Raw genomic sequence first — 19,213 nt, 5'->3', positions numbered from 1 at the left:
AATTTACTGTTCCCATGCGATATTACACCAACTTACGTGTACACTATTCGAATAAAGTTATGACCCTCTCAGCTTAATACAGGACGTGTTAAGAAGGTGTGGCTTCATTCTATGTTCAGACGATTTCCGCATTATTTAAGCTCCGAACAATGTACATATTCATAGACACAGCTGTCGTGACAAAAACGAGGAAGCCAGTTCTTACAGTCAAATGTTAACTGCTAACAAAAGCACCGACACATGTTACAAACTTTGATCGGCATGGATTTGCTGAGAAAGTCGAATTGCCTACTATATGAAAAAGGCCTCGATTGAAGGGTAGCAGGAACTTTGGAATTTCAACAGTTCGAAGACGACCATCGTTGGCTTGAACAGTGAGTTACAGTATTGAACTGTTGCATCGTCTGCTTGGCGTATTTGCAGCTATCAGAAGATGAAATGCTTGACGCTCTTCTTCGTCCTACTTTGTGTAAGTATTTGCTTTTCGAATTTGATCACTGATTACTAATACGAGCCGAGATGAACCATAAAATGTCGTAACCTTCTGCTAGGTATTACAGTGTTGCAGCCAGGAATTTTAAACCAGGGGACACTGTGTCCCGCCACTGTCTATTTTTGGGGACATTTTGTGTATTTTGGGGACAACATAAACATTAGCAATCACTGTTCCGATGGTATCCTGCATCTCTTGGGCAGTTTGTCGGGAGGTGTAACTTGCATTCTGTCCGATCCCCAACTTATCCACCGTTTGAACGCCTTGCAATTTCAGGATTTTCAAGAAGTGATTCATATTTTCGGGTGGCAATGTCCTCCTTTGCAAACCAATAAACCGACTGCACTGCCGATATAATACCTTTATCATTTTATGACAGAGCTCGATTGATGGAGATGTCGAAACTTCGACGCAAGGGGACTTCTTCAATTGCTTGCAAGTGATCACTACCGCGCATATGGCGGTCTAATGTTGATGTACGGAAATGTTCACATCCAGACTGTTCAGTAAACGTATTTTGCTTGCCAGTTTCACGACAAATCTTGCAATGTATATGTTTCTTTTCACTGTTGTATTCCAACCAGTTAGAATACTTTTCATTTTTCCTCCAACTCTGTTGAAACTTTCGTTCAGTGGTTTTCTTTTTCTTCGACTCCGGTGGATCGCACTGTGTCATGTGTTACAATCAGATCGTGTCGAGTGTGAGTCATCACCCTGGGCAACAGACGGTGTTTGATCGTCATTGCGATCGCGATCGGTTGACAAACTCCGAGTTAGACTCGTGAAAAATGATGTAATTCGCTTTTGATGTTCTGCCATATTGAACTTGCCTACTGAAATGCCGTTCAATTGTCGATGCATGGCAACAGAATGGAATTTTCCGCGAACGAAAAGAAAATGCATCAGTCATCAATCAAATTTAAATCATTTTGCTACTTATTTGTTTCACAAAACAAACGTCAAGCGGCCGGACTACGACTTAATTTTACGGAAGTAATTGTAGCAGTATGCCGTATCTGCCGCCAATCAGAGCTCTGTCGGACTACAAATGAAAGCAAATTGTAATATCAAGTGACGGTTTTAATTAGCTCTGAAAGTACGTAAATAAAAGCCTCAAAAGAAACATGCAAAACACAGGTCGCCGTCAGTGTCAGATATTACTTGCAGACGACACCGCCACACAGTGCACAGTGGCTCAAAAGCGCGCCCGAGGTGACCCGCGAGACGCAAGAATGCGGGACAACGGGTCTCGTTTGGGGGAAATTGTCGCAAGGGCGCGTCCTGGCGGCACCACTGGTATTAGGGTTATGGGTCATGGGTACCTCATCCTGTAAATGGGCTAGTGCCCGTTGGATGATGGACTAAAATAATGTCATGTTCAAGAAATACCTCATAGATAAATAATGTTATCGGCATTAAACGATTATTTTGACAGAAACCTTTAATTCAATTCGTAATTTTTACTTCTTGTCTTGTGGCAATTCATATTTTTGGGTTTTGTGATTGACGGGTAGAATTCTATAATGTCAAAGGCGATGAAACTTTTGCTTGCTTTCCGTTGAATTCTTTTGAACCAGTTTATGACATTTGACGTGTTTTTCCATTGATTTAGATTGGTTTTGGAGAGTACATCCTGGTTAATGCGGTCAAGAATTGTCTTGCTTATGGTACCGATTTCTGTTTTGGATGGATTGATGAGTCTGCAGGTTGGCTTGTTTATGAAATTGTCCTTGTGGTCTTTTAGGGTGATGAAGGCTTCTTTCTTTGCTATTGTTTCAACCCTGTCTTCGATGTGTAGCTTTTCGGTGATGGATTTGGCCTCCTTGTTGATTTCGTAGATGCTATCGAACAACTACAAGTTCCTAGATTCTCAGTATATAATATATATATATATATATATATATATATATATATATATATATATATATATATATATATATATATATATATATATATATATGGGTGTGGGTGGGTGTGTCGGTGTTTGTGTGTGCAACATACCACGTATTGTTCGCACATAGTATAATCTTAAGTGAAAATCGCCAGCCTTTCAGGAGACTTTTCGATTTCGTTGTTGTGCCTTCAGATGATACCCAGATGTGTCACTGAAATGGACCTTTTGTCTTTAGTGTTGAAGCAGTACGGTGGTCACTCTCCGCAAAAGCAAGATGCTAAAACGCCCCATCTTACTCTCTTTAACAGGTAACAGAACAGTCGCTATTCTGCCTGGTCTATGAATTCAGTATTTCACGGACGCTAAATATTGTTTATATTTTACTTTTTCAACAGGTAATAGATCAGTCGCCTGCGAAAGGTAAAAATTGCATTATCCTTCATTTCTCCATGGTCGTTCACGATTCAGTCCAATTAAAAACAATTTATTATTTATAATACACAGTTTACGCATCGTATATATTGGATGACTAGAAAAATAAAGATGCATACAATTTAATAACGTGACTTTTGTCATATCTGTAAATTTTCTTTGGTTTATTTTTAACTTTGATAGCTCCTGCCGGAACCGAAGCAGACGCGCTACGAATACGTAAGAATTACATGTCATTATAATAATTTTGACTAGGCTAAAATCTTCTCTCAGTACTAGTATTGGCAGTAGTAGTGGTATTGTTATTGTGACTTTCTTTCACTGTTTTGGTTCTTGCTCTAATTTCGATATGATATCAGGATCAAATGTTAAGCATTCATTGCAAACTCAAAGCCGCCTTATTTTCAATTTTTGTTCATTTTATTAGTTACAAGAAGCTTTGTTTTGCTATATAAGGGATCGGACAACCGTAAGGAAACCGAGGACGAACTGAGAGCACGTAAGAACAACATTTTGAATATCACACTACCTTTTGAATATAGATCACATTACGAAATTGAAACTTCTGACATTTTGCTAGTTATTCGTTCATTTTAACTAATTAAAATAACACCAGTAGATCATATCTTTTTAGCCCCCTTTTCACTGTCTTCTGAACGTCATTTGAAAATGAGCTACATAATCTTCAACTGTTCGCCGCTTGTCCGTTGCCGATACAAATGTACTCTTCCTCATGCCAATTGAGATGACTCATTGTATGCAGCTGTAGGTCCATAGTACTTTCGACGGCGCGCCAAATGTTTCAAAAAATATTCATCGTTAGTATAAAAAATAAACTCTTGTTTTTTTCTTTTATAAACAAATTTCTCAAAAGATACATAAAAATAACAAGAGAAAAACCGTTTGGTCCAAAATTATCATATTGCATTTTATGCATAAAAATTCTATTCATATTTTATTCATTGAAAAACCATCAAAACGCGTTTATCGTAAAAAAATACTAATTACTATTAGATATATAATAAATGTGAATGTATGTGGCTTGCAATAAACTGTAATACATATATATATATATATATATATATATATATATATATATATATATATAATCGCGTTCCTCAGATAGATGTGTTTCAGATGCTCACATATAAGTATCAAGTTGGGTCAAAACCGCTTGTTGTGGTGGGTTGGGTGAAGGCCTGTTCAACAAGGCGTGCAGAGATTTTTACTGTGAGGCGCTTTCGGCCAGTGGATACAATGACAAGCTAAAATACACACGTGTTGACGAGCCAGTAAAGAAAACAAGAAACTGATAGCGTAGAATTAAGCTTCATGGTTCAACCCACCATTCAGCAAGAGTGTGAAAACAACTTCGGAAAGGCATTCTTCTGTCTGCGTGAGAAACATTTCCCGAACGATCGTAAATTACACAAAACTCTCTACAGAAATAACCTTACAGTCAAATTAAGCTACAGCTAGCTGTATGCAGAACATGGACAGTATAATTTAATCACGAAGCGGTTTGGCGGTTTGCCTGCATTGAGTCGAAAGCCTGTGGATTACTCTGTGCAATGATAACAAACTCACTGACGAATGTAGATACCGTATCAAGGCCAATTTCCCAGTCCAGGGAGCTTGTGAGTCTAAATGCATAATCGATAACGCAAGGGTTTGGTTGACAGACATGTCACTTCGCTAGTGTCAGTCTTTACACAGAATTTATTCGAAGCCAACGGATCGAACCCACACAGGGGTCCTCCCGTCAGGGTACTAAAACGAAGGCAAATCGCTGAACAAAATGATAACAACATAGTTGAAAAATGCAATAATATTAATAAATATTAGTCTGAGAAGTAAAAGTTTACTCACATAGGTAGGTTGGAGATAAAACTTGGTGTTGCAGTTTGCTGTAGAACTGGGGAACGAAGTGAAAGTACTTCATCGGGACCCCCTAGTTGTACAATAAAAAGAATGTCAAATCTAGGGAGTTACTTATCTTTCATGAAAAATCATGTGGGTAGAGTGTATTCTCCTGGGATGTAATAATCTTTAATTCTAGTAATTTCCTATTCTTATCATCTGTGGAAAAAACTTTACAAATGCCAATAAATGTAAAATGGGTGATATCGTGGTTTATAGACTGTTGAAATATTGAACGACTTGCGTGGGGTTCCTGGGGTTTTGCATGCATGCGTGTACTGTACATATGTGCATAGATTATTTTGCGTAATTCCCATTTTGTTTCGCCAGCATACAGAAGATTGCATTTTGTACATTGAATGGCATAGATGTCGTTCCGGGTATTGCATGATAATTAATAATTTTGTACGAGTGACTAGCGAGCTGGTTCGTAATGGTGTCACTCTCCTGAATTAGCATAAACTTGGACTGGTTGCATTGTGTACAGTGTTAGCATTGTCCTGCGACCTGTGTGTCAATTTGGGAGTGTAATTTAGATGTGACAAGTACTTTACTGAGGTTTGGTGGTGGGCTATAAGCAAAAATGGGTATTTCTGGAAAATGTGTCTTTTGCCTCTCTGTTTAAGTGAATTATATGCCAGTGTCGCTTATATAGGCACTGGCTGGGGGAATTGAACGGAAGATGTGATGAGAGTGACAGGAAGTGGTCCACAAGTATAAGTGCTTATCAGATTCTTGTTACAAATGGTGGTTTGGATTGTGATGTGTTTCTAGACCATTAATGTGTCTAGAAATGGTCATTGTGAGTTACAATATTGTATGTTGATTTTAGGGTGGAATGAGCTGAATTGCAATATTGGTGGAATTTGAACAGTTCATGAATTCTGTATGACCATAAAGCGGCTGAAAGAAGTACCAGACAAATTTAGCTATGTCTCCAATCACCCGATCTTATAATCGATATTCTTAAATTCATACTCATAGAAGTTATTTCAAATTCAAGGACAACTTTTATTATCTTATATTTCATTTCCTATGTTATATTCCTTTACTGTATGTCTAGCATGGTTATAAATATGTTAATACATAATTTTATATTCTACCCCTCGTACACCTATAGACATTCCACACTTCTCAGTGATAGTTTAGACTAGAACGAAATATGATAATAAGATTTCCATATCCAGAGTTATAGGGGATTTTTCAATTGATGGACACGTGAACCATGACGTTTTAATTAGCCTAATCCCTTGTTTGTTTGATTTTTCTGAGAAATTTGCCATGTCGTTTTTCCCCGTTTTTTGTGGTGTGGGAATAAAGCTAAGTTTTATGTAGCGTCATTATGGTCGACTTTTCAATTTTGATTTTCTCTCGCTTTCACAGTCAATACTGATAGTAGCTTATGTATTGATTCTTTTCTTTTTGAGTGTATTGATGTTTTTGGGGACTTAATGCCTTTTATAATTTGTGAGTGTGGTTTTTAGTTTTTCGTGTAGTCAGCATTTATTACACTTTTTATGCAAACTACACAATGTATGTACGTACGTATATATGGGTGTGTTGTATGACTTTTTCCAAATTGTTGCAAGATGTTTATTTCCCCATGAAGCGTGAAAGAATACTTTACAATTAAGTATTAAATACTACTTTCTGTCCTATTTGGAATTTAATTTGTATTTCTTTTGATGTCTTTCTTTCCTTCATTCCAACGAATTCTATTTCAATCGAGAAAGACAGACAGTTAGACACCTAGAACATATCCAACGGTAAGACGTTCATATCGGATATAACGCAACTTACATCATCGCCAAGAAGCAAAAGGATATAATAACTAATTAGGTAAGACGAGATCCAACAACAAGCAACAAGTCAGTCCAAATACAGAAGAATTTACCGATAAAATCTAGATACAATGTACTTTAGGGTTAAATACTCTGAGCACCGTGTGCCTTAACCTTAAAAGGAAATTAACTTCCAGTTTTTTCATTTTCAAGTCCAAAATCACCTTCGTGAGGTGGCCAGCTTTCCAGTGCTAAAGAACAAGGCAGAGCTTCAATCGAACATAGAGAAGGGTACGTATTGCTGCCTTTTATCAAGTCACTAATGCTTTAAAATAGCTACAGAATGAGGTTTCCATCTCTCTCTCTCTCTCTCCTCTCTCTCTCTCTCTCTCTCTCTCTCTCTCTCTCTCTCTCTCTCAAATGCATATATGTATATTTACACAAACGTATACATATGTATAATATATACACATACACACACACACGCACACACGCACACACACACACACACACACACACACACACCACACACACACACACATATATATATATATATATATATATATATATATATATATATATATATCAATGTTGACAAATGTACGCTGTTAAACAAACGCTCTGAGTTGGTTTTAAAATGTCGCCAAAACAAATATTATATATCAAATTTTAACACCACCCACAGATAGAACGGTTCGTCCCAATCATATATGTAAAACTGTCAAGCTAGGAATCCTTCCACTACTATCTGAGGGTGCAGGATGCATGAAACTTAAGTAATAGATTTCATTACTTTGTACTTGAAGTAATTTGTTTATTTATTACGCTCTGCTTAGCATCGAGCACTGTAATTTCCCACGAGGACATCTGTATACCTTAATATTTTTATATATATATATATATATATATATATATATATATAATATATATATATATAATATATATATATAACACAAATTACTTCAAGTATAAAGAAACATGTGTTACTTAAGTTTCATGCATTCTGGAATCTTCAGACAGAATTAAAATATGGTCTGAACGTACCATTCTATTTCTAGATAGTGTTAAAATTTTATGAATAATATTTGTCTTGGTGGCGACATTTATAAACCAACTAAAAGCGTTTGTTTAACAGCGTAGATTTGTCAGCATTGATATTGTGTAGCTTTTCGGATATAATAAGATTGAATCGCTTGCTTACTCGATGCCTTGTTAACCTCGAGACAGCTAAGACTTGGTCCTTGTCTTTTTAAAAGACCAATAAACTTTGAAAACTGAGTACGGTCACTATATTTGTTGTTACGGAACTATTGCAAGTAATTACCGAAGCACGTCTTGAAAGCGCTATCAGTGAGGCCGATGTAAACCTTCTCCTTGTTGACTCCCGCTGCAACCTTGGCATTGTAAACAACACATTTTTGACAGTCACCTTTCAATGGGCATGCATGAAGACTGGTCTCGGCAATTACAATCAGCTGGTCGATCTTTACGCTGGTCTCCTGTGATTAATCTCTTATTGTGCGATTTGATTATACTAGCTACATTCTTCATACAGCTGTAACTCACTTTAATTGTGTTCGTATCAGGTGCAGCCAACGAACAATGCACTTTTAAAAAGGTCCTTACTATGATAAGATATATTGTGCGTGACAAATAATGTGAACTGACTAATTTTAAGTCAAGAGGGTAATTAATTAGCTGTTCATAATTTGCCCTCCCACAGAAAATTTTTTGACTTACCCTCCCACACTCAAACTTCATTTTTACCCATTCCCCACTTATTTTTGCCTGTTTCCCCTCCCCACTGTGATTTTTTGAAGCTCCCTCGCCCTGTGGAGAAAAAAAACTTGCCAATTTCCCCTGCCCTGGAAACAATTTCCCTCAAAAAGTTTTTCGCCAAGCCCTGTCCCCAGCACAATCAACCGATATCCACCCTGCCCTACTAAAAAAACTAAAATTTGCTCCCCTACCACCTAAAAACATGTCCCCTGCCCTAGCAAAATTAAAATTTCCCCTGCCCTCAAAAATTGCTCCTGGAATAGCTTTTTCGATGAATAGCTCCGTTGGCTGCACCTGTCGCATTGAAGATCTTGTGGAGTTTGGACCCCTTTTGAAAGTGTGTATCAACAAGTCGAAGAAATTTCTAGCCTATATTAGTTTCCACGTTGTTATTGAAAGGGATTGAACCATGTAATATTATTACATTTCCTCTTATTGCTTCTCCTCGCTGAATGGTTGGTCTTGACATATTGAGTTTGATTGGTGTAACCACTTGTGTTCAACTCTGTACTCTAGTGACCCGTCGTCCCGGTATAAGCCTATTAGTTCTTTATCATATTTCTCGACGAGTGCGCTAAGGATATAAAGACCCGCAAATTAGCATATATCAGCACCATCGAAATTCCCAATTGCGACATCGAATATTTCTCACTTTCTCTTTTGATACAGTGTGTCATGTCGTAAAAGAGAATGGTCTTTCTTGAGTGCATTATGATATTAACCACTTCATCAAAAATCGAAATGTATTCCCTCGCAAAATCATCCGATTTGTGTAAGACATCTTCCGAGATCGATGAATAGAAGTTGACAGATGTCAAATGGAATGAATCTATATTTTGACTTATTCCGTATTAAAAATAATAATAATTAATATAAGTATTATATAGAAATAATAACGCGAATAATAATAGGTTCAATTTCCGTGAAATTTACACCATAAGGGTATTTTGGGTCAAAAAGACCAAATATGATACCGATTTCACTGCCCCATGTTTCCATGGTAACTATTTTAGGGGTTGAAAATTTCAGTTTTTCTAATATTCCATGAAAAGTTACTTTGATTGATATGAAAATTATCTAGTGGGGGAGTTCGGGTCAGAGAACACAAAAACCAGACTTATTTTAATGTTTTGAGTTGCCATGGTAACTATTTTGGGATTGAAAATGTTACTTTTTCCCTAATTCCTATTAAAGAACGATTGATTGATGTAAAAATTTGATCATAAGGGTTTGTCTGGTGAGCACACCAAAAGATATCACACTCATTGTAATGTGAGATGTTTCCATGGCAACCATTCAGGAGTAAAAATTACCATTTTTTAAAGATTCCATCTAAAATCCAGGAATCAATAGAATGTGTAATATCAAAGGGATATTTTGGGTTAGAAAGACCAAATATCCAGTGTAAAAATCCAGTAATCAACAGAAATATTATACCAAAGGGTTATTTTGTGTTAGAAAGACAAAATATGATATCCATTTTTACTGCCCCGTTTCCATAGTAACCTATTTGCATTTCAAAATTTCAATTTTTTTTCCAAATTCCATTAAATGTAATCCCAGTTACTATGCAAATGCTCTCCTAAGTGTATTTATCACAGCATGAACTCCATGTTAATTTTTGTTTTATGTTGCCTTGGTAAACCATTTTGGTAACCACAGATTTTTTATTTCAAACCATAGACCCTCGAGAGGGTCTATGCTAAAACATAATTCACTGTTTTTTATTTATTTTATGGATGTCTAAGTAACAACTTAGAAATTTGTTCTATAAAAAAATAATTGTAATTTCTTTGCCTTCATTCTAGGATGAATAGTAAACATAATATATATTGGGGCCATTCTGGTCAAAATTATGTTTTCCGTTAATTTTAGTGTGTTAGAATTAATTTTATATAGACCAGAAATAATTTTTGAAGTATTTTTAATTTTGTTTCATGCAGTCATTCCAAATAAGTGTTATATAGTACAGTACTAACTCATTATGCATCGAATTATGTTTATGCCTTCAAATTAATTTTATGTGCTAAAATTAATTCTACTAGTATCTCAAATTAATTAATTTAAATTTATAATATTAATAATTAATTAATAATTAATTTTTTTCGTTAACAAGAGAAGAAAAGGATATTTTACAAGATTCTGCCTATGAAGTGAATTTCTAGTCTTTTGATGTGTATACTTGCACACCTTTAATACCCAAGGAAACAGGTATAATGGACGACAGTGGGACTCAAAAGTTTTGTGACCTATTAACAACCGGTTTAACCCTCAGAGTTGTATGCAAATTTTAAAAGTCGCCATGACGACCTGACAACAACATGGCCTTTTCAGCACTAAGAAATAGTGTAGCAGGGCTAAAAATAAACCATGGCCCTTCTGTTGGGAGGAGGCATAATTTCTGTGTCATTGTGATTGATACATTATTATCAAAATGCGACGAGAATGGGTTTTTATTGGCCATCGTTTCCTGTGCCTGTCATTCAAGTACGTCAGTTCAGATATTGAAACTTTGTTGCAAAGCTCCACCGCACGGCCGGTTGTCTTCGTAATTTCCAGAACAAACTCATATTATGGCAAATTTCTGTGCCCAGCTGGGTTTGACTGCATGCATTTATCTAGCTCGTCCCAAAGTGACGGGCGCATCTTTCAACCTTTCAGCTTGGTGAAAATGCATTATGGCCATTATGGTAATAACCGGGAGGGCACATTGTATACATTTTGTATATATATATATATATATATATATATATATATATATATATATATATATATATATATATACGAAGTATGCGGTTCGACTTGTCCGATACAAAGTGCTCAATACAAAAGTAGAGCGAGATATACAAGGGATGCTGGAGAATTGATTTTACAATGTCATCTCTACAACGTTGTTTCGAAACAACGTTGTAGAGATGACATTGTAAAATCAATTCTCCAGCATCCCTTGTGTATATATATATATATATATTGTGATATAACCGAGGTTACGTTGGTATTGTCGGTTATGTGGTAGCGTGTCGGGGCCGGCAAGGCTGGTATTCCAATGATGAAGGGATGTAAAGACGACTGGAAACAGCGAGTACAATATAATCTAAGATGCTACTTTATTACACTAAGCTCTAAGCTACGTACATAGAGTGATGGTAAGCTGGAGACTGACTTGAGTACACGTGGGCCAAGAGAGATATACATGCCCTCATGAATAGTAATGACAGCTCATGAATAATAATCACATCACACTACGTCACATTCCTCCCTCCTTATTTTGATGGAGACAGGGAGTCTACATCACTAGTACGGCAAAATAATTCAGAAAATCAGCAAAAATCAAAGTGAAATAATACACTGCTAATACTACTGAATCTAAAGGAAAGTACATGACAATAAAAAAAAACTACTGACTAAGTCGGGTACAGTAACCTGGGCAAACACCATTACTATAAGGGTTGAAAATTCAACATGCATTTTCGAAAACAGTGTATATCAGGTCACTACAGCCCTTTCACTACATCATCCATGCACTTTCACACACTACCGTACATCCGAGCTCCACATTCGCGACAATGCGTCCGCGTTTGTATTTTCGCTGCCCTTCTTGTACTCAATCTTAAATTGATGCTCTTGCAGTATTAAACTCCATCGCAACAACCTACGATTTTTACTACACATTTTGTCTAACCAAACCAATGGATTGTGATCTGTTTGAACTGTAAACTCTCTCCCGTACAAGTAAGGATTCAAAGCTTCCACAGCCCAAACAATGGCTAAACACTCTCTTTCTATAGTTGGGTAATTTCTCTCCCTGGGGAGGAGTTTTCGGCTAATATACTGAACCGGATGTTCCTCTCCCTTGTCATCATATTGACACAAAACCGCACCAATACCATGGTCAGACGCGTCTGTCTGCACCACAAACGGCTTATGATAATCTGGAACCACCAGAACTGGTGATGATGCTAAAGCATCTTTCAGCTTCTGGAAAGCATCTACACAGCTCTGAGTCCATTGAACATTGGCTGGGCTATTTTTACATGTCAGCTCAGTCAATGGGGTCGCAATGTCAGAGAAATTTGGGATAAACTTCCTGTAGTATCCTGCTAATCCTAAAAATGATCTGACATCACGCTTTGTCACTGGTGTTGGATAATTGACAACAGCATTAACCTTATCTGCCATAGGTTTTATTTTTCCACTTCCAGCACCATAACCAATGAAAGCAACCTCACTGCCACCAAGATAGCACTTCATTGGTCTAGCAGTTAGTTTACAACTACGTAACCTCTCAAATATGCTACGCAGGTGTTTAACATGATCTTCCCATGAATGATCATGTGGACCCAAGTCATCCATATATGCTTTTTCTCTGGGCTGATTAAACGTCTTATCCATTAACCTCTGAAAAGTTGCTGGCGCATTTTTCATCCCAAATGGCATAACAGTAAACTCATACAGTCCAAAAGGAGTGATAAAGGCAGACTTCTCCCGAGCACGTTTGCTCAAGGGAATTTGCCAATATCCCTTTGTGAGATCGATCGTCGATATATAATTCGATCCGCCGATTTCCTCAATCAATTCATTTGGTCTAGGCATCGGATATGCGTCAGATACCGTGACCTTATTTAGACCTCTATAATCAACGCAGAATCGAACTCCGCCCTGTTTCTTCTTGACTAAAACGAGAGGCGAGGCATAGGGACTCTTTGATTCAGTGATAATTCCAGCTTTCAGCATTTTCTGCATTTCCTCTTTAACTGTCTGTTTAGCTGCCTGCGGTAGACGATATGGTTTCTGACAAATTGGCGTTTCGTCAGTAGTTATCACATCGTGTTCTACCTGATCAGTACAACCGGGCACGTCAGTTAAAACATCACTGTACTCTTGCAGTAAGCGTAACAGTTCCGCACGCTGATCCGCAGTTACCGAATCCACAATTACTACATCTCTCCAAGTCTCTGTGCTCTGATCCTCCGGTGTGTAGTACATAGAGTTTTCTATGTCCTTGTTGCACACAGCATCAACAGTGTCAACAAAATACATCGGTTTATTTCTTTCTTTCCATACTCTCAGCATGTTGATATGATAAACCCGCTTTGGTTTTCTACGGCCACCCCGCTCAATTTCGTAATCAACGTTTGAGACTTTCCTCACCACAGTGAATGGTCCTTGCCACTGAGCACTCAACTTATGCATGGAGGAAGGTAAGAGTACAAGTACTTTATCACTGTTCTTAAAAGAACGTTTCCTTGCTCCCCTATCGTACCACCGTTTTTGTCATGCTTGGGCTTTTTCCATGTTCTTTGTGACAATTTTTCTCATGTCGGCAAGTCTTTCTCGCATCGTTATTACGTATTGTGCCAAGTTTTCTTCCTGTGAACCTTTCTCAGTCCACTGATCCTTGATCACAGCGAGTGGTCCTCTTATACTTCGACCATACATTAGCTCGAAAGGTGAGAAACCGGTACTCGCTTGCGGTACTTCTCTGTACGCAAAAAGAAGGTACGGCAAATATCGGTCCCACTCCTTCGGGTCTTCTGCTACAAAACGTTGTAACATTGCCTTGAGCGTTCCGTTAAAACGTTCAGTTAATCCATTGCATTGTGCGTGATATGGGGACGTTCGAATTTTTGAGATCTTCAACTTCGCGCACATATCAGTCATAAGGCGTGACATGAAGTTTGTACCCTGATCTGTCAAAATTTCACCAGGTAGTCCCATCCGACTAAAAACTTCGATCAACGCTGTCGCAACAGTCTCGGCTTCCTGGTCTGGCATAGCCAAAGCCTCTGGATACCGAGTTGCATAATCCACGATGACTAAAATAAACTTATTTCCTCGTCGAGTTCTTTTCAATGGACCCACAATGTCCATTGCAATTAACTCAAACGGTATATTTATAATAGGCATCGAAATAAGAGGCGCTTTCTCAGACGCTCTCCGTCTTGCAGATTTTTGACATGGACTACAAGTCCTGCAGTATTCTGCAACATCCTTAAAAATACCGGGCCAATAATAGTATTGTAGCAGCCTTTGTTTAGTCTTTTCAATGCCAAGGTGTCCTGACAGAGGTATGTCATGTGACACTCTTTAACAATGCATTGCGACATTCCGCCGGTACTACAATTTGTCTAACTTCACGCACCTTATGTGAAGAAATCCACTTACGATACAATAATTTCTCATGCCAGAAAAATCCTGTTTGATTTTCCGACGATTGATTTGCATCTGCATGCTCTCGCACCTTTGCAAGAGTAAGATTGGCCGATTGAAGTTCTCTTAACTTATCCCGATCTAATCTTAATATTTCAGCATATTCCTGCTGACATTTTAATCCAGTGGAAATATTCTTGGACACTTTTGAAGTGACGTCATCACTTTCCTCGTCATCACTGATGTCACTCAGATCTGATAAAGTCTCATCAAACGGCTCGTCAAGGGCTGGTGCATCATGGGAGGTATCATTACACTCACTCTCACTGTTTACATCATCCGCTTTCCAATCGTTTAAATTGTCCTCATCAAACAATCTAGAGATACCCAGTGAATCATCGTGTTCGTCACGTGACCCATTTACCTCTTGGATTTCATTGACCTCGTCAATGTGTTTTGAAGCACTGTTACTTTCATCAGATGATTCTACTTCCTCATCGAAGTCATCATCACTTTCTTCTGCTTCACTGAGAGTCGGCAATTCCTCAACAGGTATTGCTCTCACGCCAGACGCCAATTCATTTTGCTTAACTATAGCCTCGCGCTCGTCCTGCGCTTTCTTTTGACGTCTTGTGACCACTAACGCACGGCAATCCTGCAAGGCAAGCGCGTCCTCACCTAGCAGAACGTCCTTGGGTATACCTTTCCATACCCCCATACGCAAAGGTCCAGTGAAAATTTCACTTTCGATGTGGGCTTTGACAACAGGCGCCTTGTGCACTGTTTCGTCTGCAAAACTAATATTGCAAGTCTCTCCAGGCAAATAGTTAGATTGTTGTACGACCTCTGGCTTTACAAAGGTTTGACAACAACCTGTGTCCCTCTGTATACTCACTGGTTTACCGTCTAAACACCCAATGTAAGTATTTCTCCCAAGTAGATAATCGTTACCAAATTCAGCCCAAATATCATAGCTTTGTCATCCTGACTTTGACATGGCCAACAACCTTTGTCTTTGCTGAACCTGCATTTTTATCAGACTTTTGTTCGAGACAATTTCTTGCCAAATGACCAGTTTTCCCACAAGTATAACATGCAGCTGAGGGCTTTGACTTCTCACCACTCTGAGATGAGTTATCAAACTTCTTTCCCTCACCCTTTTGCTGCTTGTTCTTATTGTTAAAACTTTTGAAACTCCGCTTCCGCTCAGTCTGATCGCTAGCAGCGCCAGAATGTGCAGATTTATAAGTCTCACCAAGTTTTACCAACTCCTTATAGTTTTCAGGATCTCTTTCCTTCAACTATGTTTGCATTTGTTTGGGCACGCCCTCAACTAATTGCTCCATTATGAATAGTTCACGTACCCGTTCATATTTTTCTTCACCACTTAAAGACGGAACCCCACTTGTTTCCATCCAGCGGTCAAAAGTATCGGCAACAATATCACCCCACATACAGAATGTCTCCTCATCTGTATGTTTGCAAGCTCTGAATTTAACTCTGTATGACTCTCTGGTGAGCTCATACTTCCTAAGTATAGCAACTTTCACCTTATCATAATCTAGGGCATCGTCTTCTCTCAACCTAGAATATGCCTCCTGGGCCTTACCTACAAGAGTCGGAGCTAATTTCTTTGGCCAAATCTTCTTAGGCCAACTGTACGTTCGAGCTAGCCTCTCGAATGTACGCAAATGTGTGTCCACATTGTCACCTTCCTTGAACTGAGGGAGCTTAGCAGTCCAATCATTGAACATGAACTCACGATCCGTATCAGGCGACTTTGCTTTCCCTTGTTGTACATCTAATTCTTTCATTTTCAAATCGTGTTCGCGCTGTTCTCTTTCTGCCTTTAGTTGAATTTCACGAAATTGTTTTTCTTGCTCAAATTTCTGTTTTTCTGCATCTATACGCATGCGTTCTCTCTCTAAATGCTGCGTGTGATTTGCCTGCTCCTGTTTATACAGATTCAATTTAAGCTGAAGAATTTCTTTTTGATGCAACAGGTTTTCAGTTAATTCCTTTCCACTTAAACCGCTTGTTGCGCCATAATCATCAACAGGCTCTTTTTTAACTTGAGGGTCTTGGTTTTCTGTCATACTGGGAAAGTATACTTCATGATCACCCTCTGTATCGGAGATACTCATTCATTCACTAGCACACGGCTGTAGTAAGAGATATGCACTTACCTGGTCACCCCTAGAATGCAATGGTATCAACCACCAGTGTGTTGACCCCACCCAGTCAGTGTAAATTTCTTAATTGAATGCAACTGAATGATAGTGTTTCCCACGGCTTCTTATCTTTGTTTTTCACTGCTAATGAAAAGATACTCAAGTGCACAATCACAGAAATGCAAATTTCTTGTCGTACGATTTGCACAGGTACTTAGTTAAGGGGCATTCACCCCAGAAAAACAACCTATCTTTAGATCGTTAAGACTTTGTTTCAATAAGTGTTTATCTTAGTACTTACAGTCTTTTGTGTCAACGGGTGTGTCTTCCCGCGTATACTGAAAGATTAATTAAACACTGAAACAAAAAGATTGTGAAAATTCTCTGCACACAGAAATTTTCGAGAAATTTCAAAGTCATAAAAAAGCAAGTCCGGTTGCTTCATTGACAGTGTCCACGGCAAGGTTCAATTAAGTTCACTTCACACAAAAGTTCTTTTGTCTTCTTTAATTGTCCCCCGTCTTCTGTGAACTTGCTTCTGCTGGCTTATGGTTGAGTTCTCTTCAAGATTGACAGTGCTCACAAAATCCAACTTCTCGTCTCTGGTTTATCAGCTACGTCCACACGGCGACGTCTGCACCAGTATTAAGTTGATCAGCAAATTCAGTCCTGCTGGGCTATCTCAGGTATCGGAGATTCTGCTATGCATTACCACGCTAATGCATACATAAAATGACAACAGTCTCCCACTGCAGATAACTTTCCAAAGTTCCGGCAGATATTTAACTTGCTGCTTGTAGCCAAGTCAGGTTACAACAACCATAGAAGCGTTCGTTCCGAGTCTCTCAGCTTTTAGTAGCACACAGTTATTTTTCAAAGTTCCGAGTGTGTCTTACACACGGCTTAAAGTGTCTTTAAAGTACTCACGGGTTAAGCTTTGTTACAACCAGGTTTCCGCCAAGTCCGTCTTGAGAATGTGAGTTAGAATCACAACCGCTGGCTCCAATGTGATAAAACCAAGGTTATGTTGGTATTGTCGGTTATGTGGTAGCGTGTCGGGGCCGGCAAGGCTGGTATTCCAATGATGAAGGGATGTAAAGACGACTGGAAACAGCGAGTACAATATAATCTAAGATGCTACTTTATTACACTAAGCTCTAAGCTACGTACATAGAGTGATGGTAAGCTGGAGACTGACTTGAGTACACGTGGGCCAAGAGAGATATACATGCCCTCATGAATAGTAATGACAGCTCATGAATAATAATCACATCACACTACGTAACATATATATATTAGAAACTGGATGGATTGAAACACACTTCCACACCTGGTTGTTCAGATCATCACGTCTTTATTGTACCTCAAAACACAATGTTTCGCTCTAAAGTTAGAGCTTCGTCAGGTGTATACTGAAAACGGAATATACAGAGATGAAGTTGAGATAAAGTACACTTTACTTAGATGAGATTATGTGACACGATACTAAAAACTCGTTTGTCTGAAAATATACATGAGTAAAGAGTGTACAGGGACTGACCTGGAGGTTATAAGGAAAAACGACACTTGTTGGTCCAACGACTAGGGATGGAAAGTGGCATGCGGATGTGTTAGCCTAACTGCTTTTATACACTAAGCCTGATGTGTGGAGGCGCTGTTTGCAGCTCATTTGAATATTTGGCGGACATTCATGCCGTTAGGAAACAGTGTGTCTAGTTTTATGATCCACAGTAATTCAATTTGTCTAGTTTTATGATCCACAGTAATTCAATTTGTTTTCTTAATTTGTCGTCTTGTTTGTTTACTAGTATGATTCCAATGATTGTAATATCATGTATGTCGTGTTCGCCGGAATTGAAATGAATGGCTACTGGAGTGTCTTTTTATGACGAACTGAGGATAGGTGATTGTTGACAAACGGAGACGGAGTGATGTTTTTGTTTCTCCCACATATTGTTTCAGGCAGCGTTTGCATGTCAGAAGGTAAACTATGTTTTTGGAAGTGCAGCTCATGTTGTTCCTTATTTCGTAAGTGTTCTTGTTTACTGTGCTGTGGAATTGTGTTGTGTCTGATGTGTGTTCGCAGATGTTGCATCCCCTGGTTGATTAACACTTAAAGAAACCCGGATTACCTGTGCTGGCGTTGGAAATATCTGATCGAACTAACAGGTCCCGGAGATTTACATTACGTCGATATGAAATTATCGGTTTGTTAGGTATGGCTTGTTTGCATTTGGCTGACTTGTGTAATATGTGGAAATTTGAGTTTATGATGTGACGGAAATTTGGATGGCAGGGATTGAAAGTGGTGACACTACTTCACTATCGAATTATCCCAAATTAGTTTCAATCGGGTTTAATAATATTTATTTTGGTGGTGACATTTTGAGATCTGATCAGAACGTTTATTTATTATGGTAGATTTATCGTCGTTGATTTATTGCTGATAGACCAAGATTGCACTGTTTGTTTATTTAAGAGTAGCTCGATTATCTGGCAATAATCATCCATGACACGTCGTATTCAGATACTAAATAAACTAATAAACTTTCATAATTCAGTGCTGTTCTCGGACTTCTCATTACAGATCAAT

General features: G+C 38.3%; 1 protein-coding gene across 9 annotated transcripts in view; it reads left to right on the top strand.

Annotated features, from left to right (window-relative positions):
* The first annotated feature begins 238 nt into the window (after positions 1-238).
* Positions 239-19,213, top strand: part of LOC139134029 (BMP-binding endothelial regulator protein-like) — a 44,468-nt gene continuing 25,493 nt past the window's right edge. For 2 of the 9 annotated variants that reach the window (XM_070700876.1, XM_070700872.1), the window contains exons 1-5: positions 302-469; positions 2,783-2,807; positions 3,003-3,038; positions 3,247-3,318; positions 6,734-6,811. In XM_070700876.1, coding sequence (XP_070556977.1) covers positions 434-469; positions 2,783-2,807; positions 3,003-3,038; positions 3,247-3,318; positions 6,734-6,811 — 247 coding nt within the window. In that variant the 5' untranslated portion in view covers positions 302-433. Of the gene's footprint in view, positions 470-2,782; positions 2,808-3,002; positions 3,039-3,246; positions 3,319-6,733; positions 6,812-19,213 lie in introns of all 9 variants that reach the window. The other 7 variants (XM_070700874.1, XM_070700875.1, XM_070700878.1 and 4 more) reach the window with 5 other exon arrangements.

This window comes from Ptychodera flava, chromosome 5, assembly GCF_041260155.1.
Source record: "Ptychodera flava strain L36383 chromosome 5, AS_Pfla_20210202, whole genome shotgun sequence".
NCBI classification, from domain to species: Eukaryota; Metazoa; Hemichordata; class Enteropneusta; family Ptychoderidae; genus Ptychodera; species Ptychodera flava.
The sequence above is the reverse complement of the archived record's forward strand: the minus strand, read 5'-3'. Positions and strand labels throughout refer to the sequence as shown.